General features: G+C 54.7%; 1 protein-coding gene across 2 annotated transcripts in view; it reads left to right on the top strand.

Moving 5' to 3' along the window:
• Positions 1-13,642, top strand: part of WSCD2 (WSC domain containing 2) — a 94,536-nt gene extending 80,894 nt beyond the window's left edge. For both annotated transcript variants that reach the window (XM_024567137.4, XM_053928952.1), the window contains exons 8-9: positions 4,368-4,568; positions 11,629-13,642. In XM_024567137.4, coding sequence (XP_024422905.2) covers positions 4,368-4,568; positions 11,629-11,981 — 554 coding nt within the window. In that variant the 3' untranslated portion in view covers positions 11,982-13,642. The remainder of the gene's footprint in view (positions 1-4,367; positions 4,569-11,628) is intronic.
• Positions 13,643-13,683: the final 41 nt, after the last annotated feature.

Below are 13,683 nucleotides of genomic sequence, written 5' to 3'. Positions count from 1 at the left end.
CGGGGGTACCAGGGAAGCCGTAGCTCTGCCTGGGAGGGGCTTTGAGTCTCTGTGTGAAACAGCCCTTGTCCATGGGTCTCTGTATCGGCCAACCAGATGATGACCACTTCTTGGCTGTGTGACTTTGAGCAAGTTACTATACCTCTCTGGTCCCGTGTCATCATACACAAATTAGAGATCACAGGAGGTACCTGCTAAGGTTGTTGTGAAGGTGCACGAGTTGATATCTGCCACATGTTTAGCAAACAGTACATGTTCAATAGAGGCTGTGAATACTTCGGTCTGGGTACCAGGCACTGACCAAGCGCAGCTTGGTGTTGACAGAAAGCCACCCCTGAACAGCAGGTCAGGGATAGCCAGGGGCAGGTCTGTCTAAGGGTGAGAAGCAGGAGGGAGATAGAGAGTGGGAGAGAAGAGGCAAGAAGGGAGCATAGAGACATGTCAAAGGATGGGGTTGGCAAAAGCTGGTGTAAGGGGCCTGCCTTCGAGTCCTGACTATTTGTATATTTATTAATTTGTAGTTTTGGCCTCAGCGGTCATTTGTTAGGCACCTATTATGTACAAGGCTCCAAGCCGAGTGTTTTGCATACTTATCCCAGAAACCGAGCCCACACCTGGCTGTCACCAGCACCTCTGCTTTTAACCGCTAAGCTGCACTGCCTTTATGGGAGCTGCTGGGAGGAGCCCAAGCACACTCTGGAATCTCTGGGGCAGTGGCTGGGGGAAGCAAGCTCAGAAAGCATCCCATGGCTGCCCACATTCTATCCTCCTGGCTGCAGCAGCAACCCTGCTCAGGGAAGAACATCACAGTTAGAAGGGACCCTGAGCATCATCTAGTTCAGGGATCCAAAGAGGTTTCACCTCACGTGTCAGTTCCAGTGAATCCCTGCTCTAGGACAATGTGTTAAGAAGGACTCTGAGGTTCTGTTCTCCCTGAGAAATGAAGTGTTCGTCCAGTAGTGATGCCCGTTGAGGGTGCAGAGGCAGAATGGTCTACATGCCACATACCTACCATCTCCCTCCACCCCAACCTCTAACTTTAGAGACAGGGAAACTGAATCTCAAGATGCAATCAAGACATTGAATTGTCAGTCTGAACTCTGTTGCTCATCAGCTGTGAGACCTTGGGCAAAGTTCCCCTCTCTGAGCTACCATTTCCTCATCTCTAATCTGGGGATGTCAATGCTGAACCCCAGGGATTTCAAACAAAACATAAGAAAATGTGTGTGAGATAGTATGTGTGAGGCTGTGGTATAACGTGGGCGTTATTTTTTAAGTGATGCGTAACTGTGCAGTCAGCTATTCCATCCAAGTCAACGGGGGTTGGTTTCTAGCTACGTATCAGAATCACCAGGGAGCTTTTAACGTCCTGGTGCCCAAGCTGCACCAAGACCGTTCCCATCAGACTCTCGGGGGTGGCCAGGGCATCAGTAATTCTTAAAAGCTCCCAAAGTGAGCCCTGGCCAGGTGGCTCAGTCGGTTAAAGCATCACCCTCTACACCAAAAGTTGCGGGTTGGATCCCCGGTCAGGGCGCATACCTAGGTTGCAGGTTGCACCCCTGGTTGGAGTGTGTACGGGAGGCAACCGATCGATGTTTTTCTCTCTCTCTCTCTCTGCATCTGTCTCTCTCTCCCTTTCTCTCTCTCTAAAATATCAAGAAAATCAACATATTCTTGGGTAAGAATTTTAAAAACCACAAAAACCTCCCAAATGATTCCCATGCAGAGTCAGAGTGAGACCCCTGGCCCTGCACTAGAGACCCAGCATTCTCACTACCAGACCCACAATATTGCCGGAATTGGTCTTGGTTCTATGCTTTTTATACTCGAGTCCTGGGGAATATCAAGAGTTGATAATTAATGGAGGAGGTGTCTCTAAAATCTTAGCTAGAGAGGGGGAAAAAAAGAAAGAGGAAGGAAGGAAGAGAGAAAGGGAGGGAGGGAGGGAGGAAGAGAGAAAGGGAGGGAGGGAGGGAGGGAGCAAGGGAGGCAGGGAGGGTGGGCAAGAGCAAGAAACAGCAAACAGAAAGATACAAAGCGAGCAAGCGTCAGGCCTCCCTGGCAGCTCCCCACGAGCTGCAGGATGTCAGTCCCATTGAGGGAGGCAGAGGTCCGTGGCTGGCCACAGGCACCTGACGCTTTGAGTGCGGCTGCCTTTTCACTAGGGGCTTAAAAATACTTCCTGTGGCCTGAGCCCTTGCAGGTGACAATGAGCTCTCTCCCTGGGAGTTCAGGGCTGGCAGCGGGGTGCAAGCAGAGGGGACCCCCGCCCCCAGTAGCACCGATCAATCTGGCTAACCCCCAAGTCTCTCCCCCATCCCCTCTGCAGTTGACAGATGCCTAGCCTAAGGAAACCCTCACACCCCGGGGCCCTGGAGCATGTGGGCAGGGAGGGACAGGGCTCCAGAGGTGCAGGTAACTACTGGCCCCTGTGTGCTCCCGCTGGGTGGCAGTTCAGCCGCCCCTTTCTCGCATCAGACTCCAGGCAGAAAGAGCAATTTGTAGTTGGCAAACACACCAGACACGGGCACGCGCTGTCTACTGTCCCTGGGACGTCAGTCCTGCCGCCACCCTATCCTCGCGCAGCGGCCTGGAAACCAGCCGCAGGGCACAGCCCCTGCAAGGTCTCCGGCAGACTTAGGTGTCCTTCTCCTTTCTCTTCCTTGTACCCAGGGCACTCCTTCATCACGGCCCTTATTATTATGCATGTATTCATGTCACTGTTAATAACACTAATAATCATGGGCATTTATTGTATGTCTACCACAGGCCCAGCGCTGTGACTGGTGATTTATATATTTTGGGGTGTGCATGCAGAAGGTGGGGAAGACTTACTCAAAAGGAGAGGAGGGAGTTCCAGGCAGAGGGCATGGAGTGGGCGGAGCCAAGACAAGGAGATCGCCACAGCGTGACTGGCAAATGAAAATAGTTTGAAGGCTGTCTGACCGTGAAGGGGTAGGGGGTGAGGGCTGGGGGCATGCGGCAGGAGAGGCAGCCAGGACTGGAGGCTGCAAAGCCCTTGAAATGCCCTTCCGAGAGTTGTGCACAGTATCCCAGGGGCACTGGGTAGGCAGGGTGGGGGGGTGGGGTATAGAGGATTTCGGGCCAAGCAGTCGTGTGCAAACGTGTGATGTACCCCTCTGGCTGCAGAGGTTGGATGGGGGACATTTAGCCCTCAGGATCGTCAGGGGAGCAGCAATGGTGGGGAGAAGGAGACAGTGGGGAGGGACGTTTAGGGGTCAGTAATTAGAAAGGGGCCTCATGATGGGCCGGGAGGGGCTGGTTTCTATATGAGCTGGTCTTGCCGTGACTCTTGCTGCTTTATTTAAGCCCTTGAGAGTTCCTCCCTCATCCCTTCGACTAACTGGGGGCACGTCCCCACCTCCACCGGAGACCCGATTCTTCCTCTGTAACAAGCACGGGCCATGCAGGTGATCCCCCAGGGCCCTCCTATATCTGCAGGGCTGCCTGACAATCTCTCCTCTGCCTCCACTTTCTCTGCAACCCCTTCTTCCCTCGTCCTGGCAACAGATGCAACCCCCGCAAAGGGCTGTTGAGTCAAAGACGGAGGGAATCGGTGAATGAATGAGCGAGCAAACCCTTCCCTTCCAGAATCCAAGTGTCTGTCCCACGTGAGCATGGTTTTCTCTGCAACTCTGTCCACCTGCCTGTCTGTCTCTTTTTCTTGAATTGTTTCCTCTGCTTCTGTCTTCTCTGTGTCTCTCTGCCTTGTCGTATCTCTCTGTCCCTCTCCTTGGGTCTTTGTCTGTTCTCTCTTCGTCTATTTTGTTTCTAGGTCTGTTTCTCCACCCCCTTTTCTCCCTTCCTCTGTGGCAATCAACTTGCTCGCAGACATCTGTCTGTTTCTATTTCCCTTCCCTCTCCCCCTCTCCCTGGGCTTTGTCATTCCCTTGCTGTCCCCCTGTCCCTCTCAGATCTCCACAGCCCCAAGTGCAGGCTCAAGTTCTGCGGGCTGTGGGGACCCAGAGCCCAGGCCTCTGAGGGAGGCCAGACCGAGGAAGGAGGGGCTGAGACAACAGCCCAGATTGGGCAGGGCCCTAAGCCTCTAGGGGGCCAAGAGATCAGGTTTGTGTGGCCCAGGTTAAGAACTGGGCGGATGGTGTGGGGGAAATAAATATTATCTAAAGAAAAAAAAAATAACAGTAAGACCCATGGATCGTTTTGCAAATCACATTATCCCTAGTTCCCACCACAGTGCCTCGCACATAGTAGGTGCTCAATAAACACGCAAGTAAATGTGGGTGTTAATATACAAGGACTCCCGGGAGAGGCCCAGCAGGGGGCGGAGTGGATGGCTTGCCTCCCCCAGCTCATCTGTCCCATTCCTGACCCCTGGCTGCGGGAAGGGTTTAAAGGTGAGCGGGACCACTGGCGCAGCGGGAGGACCATCTGCATCAAGACACACGAGAGCGGCCAGAAGGAGATCGAGGCCTTCGATGCGGCCATCCTGCTCATCCGTAACCCCTACAAGGCCCTCATGGCCGAGTTCAACCGCAAGTACGGCGGCCACATTGGCTTTGCTGCGCATGCCCACTGGAAGGGCAAAGGTACTGCTGGGGAAGGGAGCAGAGGAGAGGGGCAGCAGAGGGGGAGAGAAGCGGGGAGCGGAGGAGAGGGGGAGCAGAGGGGGAGAGGAGCGGGGACCGGAGGAGAACGGGGGGATCCTGGGTTGCAGGGGGCAGTGCCCTGGGCCTGCGCTGTCTCCTGCAAGGACTCCAGGAGCGCATCCTTGATGGCACAACGCACTTCCTACATCCCACTGTGCCCACTAGCATCACATGATCCTCTGTGAGGCAGCACAGTGGTTAAGGACATGGGTTATGGAACAGGACCTGCTTGGGTTCAAGCCCTAGCTCCATCACTTCCTAGGTAAAGCTTCTTAACCTCCCTGAATTTAGGTCATCCCATCTGTAAAATGCGGCTGTATAGAATTTAACCCTTTAAGCTACTCAGTAGCTGTGACCCGTGATGCGTGATGGAAATGGGGGTCCTCGAGTTGAAATGAACTGATTGGAGCAGGCTCAAGAGCTCTTTCCTGGGAGTTAGGAGACCTGAATCCGGACCAAGGCCAGCAGCTGAGTGGCCCTGAGAATACCTATGAGGTCCCTTTAATGAACAATCCCAACAACTCTGGGCTGGGAGGCTCAGAGAGGTCACATGCCTTGTCCCCCGGTCACAGCTGGAAAGTCACATTGGCCCCTAGCCACTGAACTTCATTAAGACGATCTGGGTTTGAGACTCAACTCTGACACTTATGAGTAGGTGGCTGCCATGTGGGTGAATGTCTCAGTGCAGGGTGGGTGGCGACTCTGGGTAGCGGCGAGAACTTTGAAGTCTGACCCAAGTTCTGGCATCTTCAGTACCTTTAATCCCACTGGGTCTGAAAAGCCCATATCGACGATCACCCGTACCTCCATCTCGGTAAAGAGAATCACATCGGCGAGCACTTTAGCGCCCCACAATTAACCGTTTTATAAATGGGACAAGCTAAGATCAGGGGGGTGAAGCAGCTTTTTCAGAAAGTGGGGGGAGCTGGGGTTTGATCCCACCCAGCCTTCCCCCAGAGAACATGCTCTTAACCACTGTGCTAATCCATGGTAACAGGTAAGGTGGACATCTGTGAACAAGAATCACCCAGCTTAGAGCGTCTGTTAACGTGAGCTCCTCCCCAATTCACCTACGAACCAGGCTGCTCCAGCCCAAAGCCGGGGTGTGGGGGGGAAGGGGGGCAGTGCTTCCTGCTCCTCCCAACCCTCCCCCTGGATCTCAGCTGCTCCAAAGCTCTGGTCCCCACCCAGAGAGTCCTGGAGCATGATGGGATGTATTAACTCGGCAGTCCACCAATCACAGCCTCGACGACGCTGATGTCCTTGATTAAAAACCCTCGGGCCTGCCTCACCAACTGTGTGCTGGGCTCCTGTTCACCCATCTGTCCCTCCCTCTGCCTTGCTTCCGCTCTCAGGGAGCGGGCGAGAACTTGGACAGGTGGTGACATTTGTTCTCTTGTTCCCAGGAGGAACGAGGAGTCTGAATTATTCATTTGTAGAACAATTGAAAGTGAGCCCTGGTCAGGGCCAGGCTGAGGAGCCCGTCCCAGAAACAGACCCTCTACTTGCTGGGCTGGAAAGGACCGAGAGGTCACTGAATGCAGTGGGCCTGCCTCAGCCGTGGCTACATGTCAGAACCCCCAGATGAGTGTGGGAAAACCCCGGTGCTCAGGCCACACCCCGGGCCATTCCTGGAGCGGAGCCTGGGCATCAGCACCTTTAAAGCTCCCAGGTGCTTCCAGAGGGCAGGCTAGACTGAGAGTCACTGATTCACCCTCTCTTTCTTATAAGTACCACGTGCTAACCGATTACACCACTGGAGCTCCATGCCCTCTCTTTCTTAATGGGGAAACTGAGGCCCAGAAAGCAGGCTCCACCCCCCAGGCATCTGGTGCCCTAAGTGAAAATGAAGGGACTCACTTGGGGAGCTCAAGGGGAGCAGACACTTAGCCTTCGTTACCTCATTTAAACCATCTAGTTTCAGAGGAGGTAAGAAAGGCGGCCATGATCATTGTCAAGTTCCATTTCACCAGTGAGAACTCCAGCCCCAGAGGGAGTCAGTCCCGTGGCGGAGGCCCTAGGTGTGGACTGAGCTGGGTTCTAACCCAGGCATTAGCCACCGGGCTCTCTTACCTGGCAGTGTCGCTGACCTTCGGGTGCCTTCGGAGGTTCTCCTCTCCTGGCACAGCGCCTTGTCTGAGGTTCAGACCACTTTAAAGCCCAGGAGCCTCCTTCCCTTATTCCAGACAGCTGGGAGCTTTGAAAACAGAAGGGGGGGTCAGGACCAGCTGAGCCGAGAGGCTTCAGGGGAGGGGAGAGTGGGGGTTCCAGCACATACGCCTCACGTTGGGGGTCTGGGGGCCCCACATTAGTCTGGAATTAGGTAGGGAAGCTTCTCCCAGTGTCCCCTCCCAAGCCTGACCCAGGTCTTCAAGAGCTCTGGCTGAGAGCTTTCCCCAAAGAACCCAAGTCCCACAGTCCCCACCCAGCCCTTCCCGCTCATTTGCATTAACCTCTGGCACCTGAGTTTGAGACCCTTACTTCCGGGCCTCGGCACCAGCTACTTCCGTTTTACTTGGGACCTGGTTGGAAACACAGGTTCTCAGGCCCCACCCCAGACCTGCTGAATAATGGGAAACCCTGGGGAGGGCCCAGCCGTCTGTCTGTCCGTCCATCCATCTGTCCTGTGTGGCAGCAGTCCCCCAGCCGTTTCTGACACGCGCTCCAGTTGTAGAAACACTGCTTCAGATCCTTGCTGCTCCAAGGGCGGCCTGGGGACCAGCCCCCGCATCGACTTCACCTGGGAGATTTTTAGAAAAGCAAACCTCGCCCCCCCACCCCTCCGCCCCAGGCTTACTGGGTCAGAATCTGCATTTTAACAAGCAGCTTTGTGTGCACTTGAACATTTGAGAATCTCAGCCTTCCGACGCCCTCAGCCTAGAATGCGAAGGTCACCCCCCTCAGAGCAGAGGTCACCCAGCTGTTGAGCATGTCCACCCCGCCCTGCCCGTGCCCCCTCTCAGTGATAGCTGGGTGAGGCTCCTCTAATGCACCCCCCACCCCCGACACACACACATACTTGGTTCCGTAACGCTGATTTTACAGTGTCCCTGGAGTGGGTCCAAAGCAAAGTTTTATGTGATATGATTATACAAGGTGAATTGTCCTGGATCTGTTTAATGAAACAGAGGCTGTGTTTAATGATTCCGTGGGGAATTAAGAACAGTTAAGCTATTAATCAGGCCCCAGTTCCTCCTGGCGATGAGAAGAGGGAGCAAGGTGGCTGGTCCAGGCCCTGCCAGGCCCACGTGCGCACCAGTCCGGCGGAACCGGCCCCGTACCCGTGGTCCGTGGCTCAGTGTGCCTTTATTACCCAGTCTGAAGGCAGCGATCGCTTACCGGAAATCCTGAGCTAATCAAGGGCTTTTGTTTTTAAGTTTTATTCTTCTCCTTTCCAATGAAACAATTGAGGAGCTTCAAGTGAGGGATCTGTGCGGTGCGGCGGAGGTCGGGGGGGGGGGGACTCCTGCTGCTAGAACAGCCTCAGTGGCAAATGTGGTGTAGCGGGGGAAGCCCTGACCAAAGCGATGGCGCCTCAGAGGTGCTGGGGGCGGGAGTGGGGTGCACAGCATAAGAAGAATTATAACAGGAGCCACGCTTCTCAGGGCTGGCGTCTCCTGTATGCCAGGCCCTGTGCTGGGGCCTTGGCAAATCTCATCCCATTTCATCCACACAGCATCTGGGACGTAGGTCTAGCACAGTCACCATTTTGCAGATGGGTAAACTGAGGCTCGGGGAGATCGACTGATGTCCCTTACCTCACACAGCTAATGTGGAGAGGAGCTGGGTTTCGAACGCAGGTCGTCTGACTCCCAAGTCATCTGTGAACAGACCACGCGTCTTAGCGTGCAGAGAGAAGAGTGTCTGAGATCCTCAAAAGGTTTGCTAGGAGAACAGGCGCCAGGCTCAGTCTAGCGTAGACGTGGGTTTGAGTGCTGCCTTGGGTATGCAGCAGCGGGGCATTGTAACCCACCCCACCATTCTTCTGACCTCCTTTTCTGTAAGCGCTGACCCCGACTAACATGTAGCTTGTAGATAAACAGCATGTTTGTGGAAGAATCCTAGGAACCGGCTTCAAAAGATACAGGCTCCGACCTTCAGTCATCCCAGCAGTCCGGGAGATTCGCTGACTTTCAGCTGTAAAACCAGGATGATGCACCCCTGGACCGCTTTCGAGGTCCTTATCGGGAAGGACTGGGCGGGTCGCACGTAGAGAACGTTTCAACCCCCTCCCCTTGATCTCTTTGTTCTGTTTTCCACGACTGGAAACTGGCTTTTCATATCCTGTCGTGAAAAAATCAGATTCCTTGGGGATCCATGCAAACAAATATATTGCCATGAAAATAACACTCACTCATTAAGAGTTTTACATTCTGCAGGGATCAAGTAGGCTTCTCTTGTCTGTCTGAAATGAAACTTTGGTTACAGCTGTTCTTTGCTTGCTTTCTTATCTTTCGGGGGCTTGGTTCGGTTGTTGCTGTCTTGTGCACGCGGGAATCTTCTGTCTCCACCATCTGGACCTCGACGGGGTTGTTTGCGGTACCAGTTGGCGTGAGATAAAATTCTAAGGCTAGGATCCCTATTCCTCTTTTTAGAGGATTTAGTTTGAGCTTGCTCGTTTGTTTGAACTCTGCTTTAGATTTTGTTTCCGTTTCTGCTTTGAAAGGAGCAGCTAGGTCTCGATCCCTTCAGTGGCCTTGGGCGAGCGGCCTCGTGCCCTGTGCCTGTTATTCCCATGTGTGGAATGGGGCTAATCATTCCTGCCCTCAAGGCTTCTTGTGGGCACTGCGTGAGATAATGCATGCAAATCACCCCACACAGCCCTGCACACAGTAGGTGCCTAGGCAACACACGCTACCATCCCAGGGAGCTTTGCAATCAACAAGGATGCCATGTCATCCCCATCCCACCTGCGACCAAGGCTAGGGGTACCAGCTGGAGGACCCCGACCACCCTGCTGCCCTCTTCCAGCTACTACTTGAGGTGGCCAGACTGTCCAAGCGTGGACGTCTGGATCTGTGTGTCTCCAGGTGACAGAGCGCCACCTCCATCCATTGGGGCTTCTGCCACAGAAGCAGCAGTTGCCCTGAGTCACCAGGGACGCTGGGAGATGACTTGGGAATGGGGAAATCCTTAAAAAAAAAAAAAGTGAAACAGACTATACACATGCTAAATTTTTTCTAATCACCCAGATACATCTGGTCTTAACCCATTATAACAGTATGGGCCCAATTAGCCAGATATATTGTAAATAATCTATCTTAAGGATCAAAAATGTCCTTATCCCCAGCATAAATATTTCCCAAGTAGTCCTGCTGTTCCAGCGGGGGGGCTCTGGGGGAGCAGGAGCCCCACCACCGATTCCGATGTCTTCTGCACAGAAGGAGGAGCCCTTTATCACGTTGCCACGTGGGGGTTGGGGATTTCAGTTTCATTCAACAACTATTTATGGAGCCCCTGCAGGGTGGGAGGCAGTGGGAGGCGGTGTGGATGAGGCTGCTGGGACCTGGAGAAGAGGGGAACCTGGAATCCAGCAGACCTGGTCTGGGTGGTGGTTCCTGGCTGTGAGGCCTTGGCCCAGTCCCCTCTCCTCCCTGAGCCTCAGTTTCCTCAGTGGTGATAAATAAACAGTAGTCCTTTCTTTTCAGGGTAATCATTAGCATTAAATGAGATCCTGGAGATCCAATCACCCAGCAAGGGAGGAGGATTTCGTTCTTAAGAACGAGCTGGGCTCCCCAGACTGGCCTGGGAGACTCACCAACCCTGGCTCAGTTACACACCCTTTGGGAGGGCGCCCGGGGCTCTGCCCCTGGGAACAGCAGGTCTGGCTTCGGGGTTTCCGAGAGCCTGTGCTGGGATCCTGCAGCTGGGCTCAGAGCTGAGGCTGGAGTCCCTCCCTCTGTCCCCAGCCTCCTCCCTGGCTCCCCTTGGGACTCCCGAGGGCTGGCTGGCTGGCTGTTTGAGGTCCTCTCCAGGGCTCCCTGAGGAATTTCCTGCACTGTGTTGGAGCCTGACTTTCCAAGCAGCCAGCCCCAAACATACCCTCCCCCGTCGGTGGCAGTTTGTCCTGTCATCTTACCATAGCAAGGTAACAGACAAATAGCCAAAAGAAATGGCACACGACTCTGTAGTACAACGTAAAGAAAGAAAGGTGGAACACACGGTCGTAAAGATAACACAATAATCTGACAGCCCAGTGCGTTGGAGAGACGGATACTATACATACATGGAGGATATGAAGGGGCTGTGAGGCCCAGCGGAGGCACCTGCCTGAGCCTGGGGAGTCAGAAAAGACAACATGGCACCTGAGACCAGAATGACCACAGCAACAGTAACAGTAATAGCGTTTACTGAGTACAGGGCACCATGCTGAAAACTTTGCATGCTTTTCCACTTACTTTGTACAACAGCCCTATTATTACCCTCGGACTGAGCGGATACTCCTACCACACAGGGTAACGGTGACTGCACAGAACAACTGTTCCTCCCCAGGATATTCGGTAGTCAAAAGCCCAGACTTTGAAACCAGAATGTCCGGGTTCAAGTCCAGGCTCTGCCAGTTATGAGCTATGTGCCCTTGAGCAAGCTCCTTACCCACTCTGTGCCTCAGTTTCCTCTTCCATTCAATGAGGACAAAACAATGATACCTGCCTCCTGGGGTTGTGATGCAGAATAAGTGAATTAATAGCTATAATAAGATACTTTTATATATTAACATAAATATAAGCTAAAATATAAAGATATAGTAACCTGCCTTTATATGTATATCTGTGCTTGGCATTAGCAAGCACCAAAGAAATGCTGTCCCCAAAGGGAAGTGCTGAGACTGTTCCAGGCAGAAGCAGCAGCAGCACCGAGGGGGAGGAGTCAGCGGCGCGTGCGGAGGAAAGGAGTCAGTGGTGTCATTATTGCCCTGAATCAAAACGACCTCCCGGCCGTCTGGCCTGCATCCTGCGCGCCCCTCCCCCCTCGGACTCAGCCAGCCCTCCTCTCTCCGCAGAGTGGCCGGAGTTCGTGAGGAACTACGCCCCGTGGTGGGCCACTCACACGCTGGACTGGCTCAAGTTCGGCAAGAAGGTGCTGGTGGTGCACTTCGAGGACCTGAAGCAGGACCTGTTTGTCCAGCTGGGCCGGATGGTGGGCCTGCTGGGCGTGGCCGTCCGGGAAGACCGGCTGCTCTGCGTGGAGAGCCAGAAGGACGGCAACTTCAAGCGCTCGGGGCTCCGGAAGCTGGAGTACGACCCCTACACGGCGGACATGCAGAAGGCCATCTCCACCTACATCAAGATGGTGGACGCGGCCCTGAAAGGGAGGAACCTCACAGGCGTTCCCGATGACTACTTCCCCAGATGATGGGTCAGCTGGGGAGGGGGTCCTGACCGAGCCGGGGACTCCTACCCCTCTGTCCTCTCTTTGTTATGGGGACATCCCCTTGGTTGCTGTTGGCCTTCGACGAGTTTCCTGCATGACCAAGGAGCCTCCAGGGAACAGATGGTCCAGGCATGACCCACCTGCTCACAGCCCCCTTTACAGATGCAGGAGGCCTTTGGTGGGGGAGTTCCAGCCACGCAGACCCTCTTCTGTCTCCCACGTCCCTGCTCCCACCGCTCTGGGTTCCGCTGTGGGAGGGAGGGCTCATGGGTCCCTCACCCAGGTGCTGAGATGCAGGAGCTCAAGGGGCAGTAGGAGGGAAGTAGCCCCGGTTGCTCTGCCATCCGGGGCTGAGCTTCCGGAGCCTCCCCTTCTCTCCACCCAAGGGGCACCCAGGTTCACCAGGCCGCTCGTGTGTGCAGATCACAGATTGCTGGGAAGTTCCTCTGTAGCCTTAGGCTTCTGACATGGGGTGGGGTGCGGGAGCCCTGGTGCTCACAGCAGGTTAATGGTCACCACCGTGGGGGGCCACTGGCATCTTGTGCCCGCCCCTGGGTCACACTGTTCCTGAGAAAAGATCAGTTGCCTGTTCACCTCTAAGGTCAGAATTCTGTCCTTTTCCTCCCCCACGGGGCCCAGGATGTGGCCATGGGTTCTTGAGCCACTGACAGTGACCCCACTGAGATGGCCGTGTGCCACCTGCAGAATCCAAGTAAGAACAAGAGCCCTAGTAATGCATCGCTCCACTGGGGGGGCTGACACATTGATCTTACACTGCCTTCTGCCCCCACCAATGGGCCCTGCGTTGGCCAGGTGAGAGAGCAGGGCAAGGGTGCTCCTGATCGGGCGGATCCAAACCCAAAAGAGACCCCCGCTGCCTTCACACACCATCAGCCTCCCTATGATCACAGTTCAGAAGTGGCAGCTTCTCTTGGGAGTCCTCTAAGGGACAGTGAGACGGATGGGGTGGCCCTTCATTGCCCACAGACGCTGCCCTCCGAAGCTGAGACAGCAACCAAAAGATTCCTGAGGACCTGGGTCCCGGATCCTCGGTGGTAGACAGCGTGGGCGCAGGATCCCTCCACTTCCCCCTCCGTGGAGACCAGAGGCTGCACAGCGGCCCGCCTGTGTGCCTGCTCCATCCCCACCGTGTACATGCAAAGCCATAGGCCACAGCTCTTTACTCTTCCGTCTGGAGCCACCCCCTGCCCCCAAGCAGCCCCTCCAAAGCCTTGGGTTGCAAGCAAAGGCTCATTCCCAAATAGCCAAGAGACTACGGAGAAGGCGAGTGTGAAGAGATCTATTTTTTTAAGAGGAATATGACTCATACATTCCACCCCTTGGAACCTGGCCATGAAGAGGAGGGGCCAGGGAATGGGACCTGCCGTGGTTTCCCTGACCCCCTCATCTGTAGGAGGTGGGCTCCCCCCTGGGCCCAGCCCGGGGGCTCTGAATGTATTTTGTACCGCGTTTCTTTCCCCCAGGCTAGTTTCTAGTCTTCTTTCACAAAGAGGAGAGGGCCTGGCCCCCGGTCCCTGAGAGGCCAGCTCTCTCTGGGAGCCTCTTGGCCCGAGATCCGGGGCCAGTTCTTTGCCGGCGGCCAACTCAGGCCCCAAGCCCCTGTCTGAAGATTCCTCAGGTCAACACCATCATTAAAAGTGAGTTTTGTTGGTAATTCTCTCCC

Source organism: Desmodus rotundus, chromosome 7, assembly GCF_022682495.2.
Source record: "Desmodus rotundus isolate HL8 chromosome 7, HLdesRot8A.1, whole genome shotgun sequence".
NCBI classification, from domain to species: domain Eukaryota; kingdom Metazoa; phylum Chordata; class Mammalia; order Chiroptera; family Phyllostomidae; genus Desmodus; species Desmodus rotundus.
Note: the sequence above shows the minus strand (reverse complement) of the source record. Positions and strands in the feature narration are given on the sequence as shown.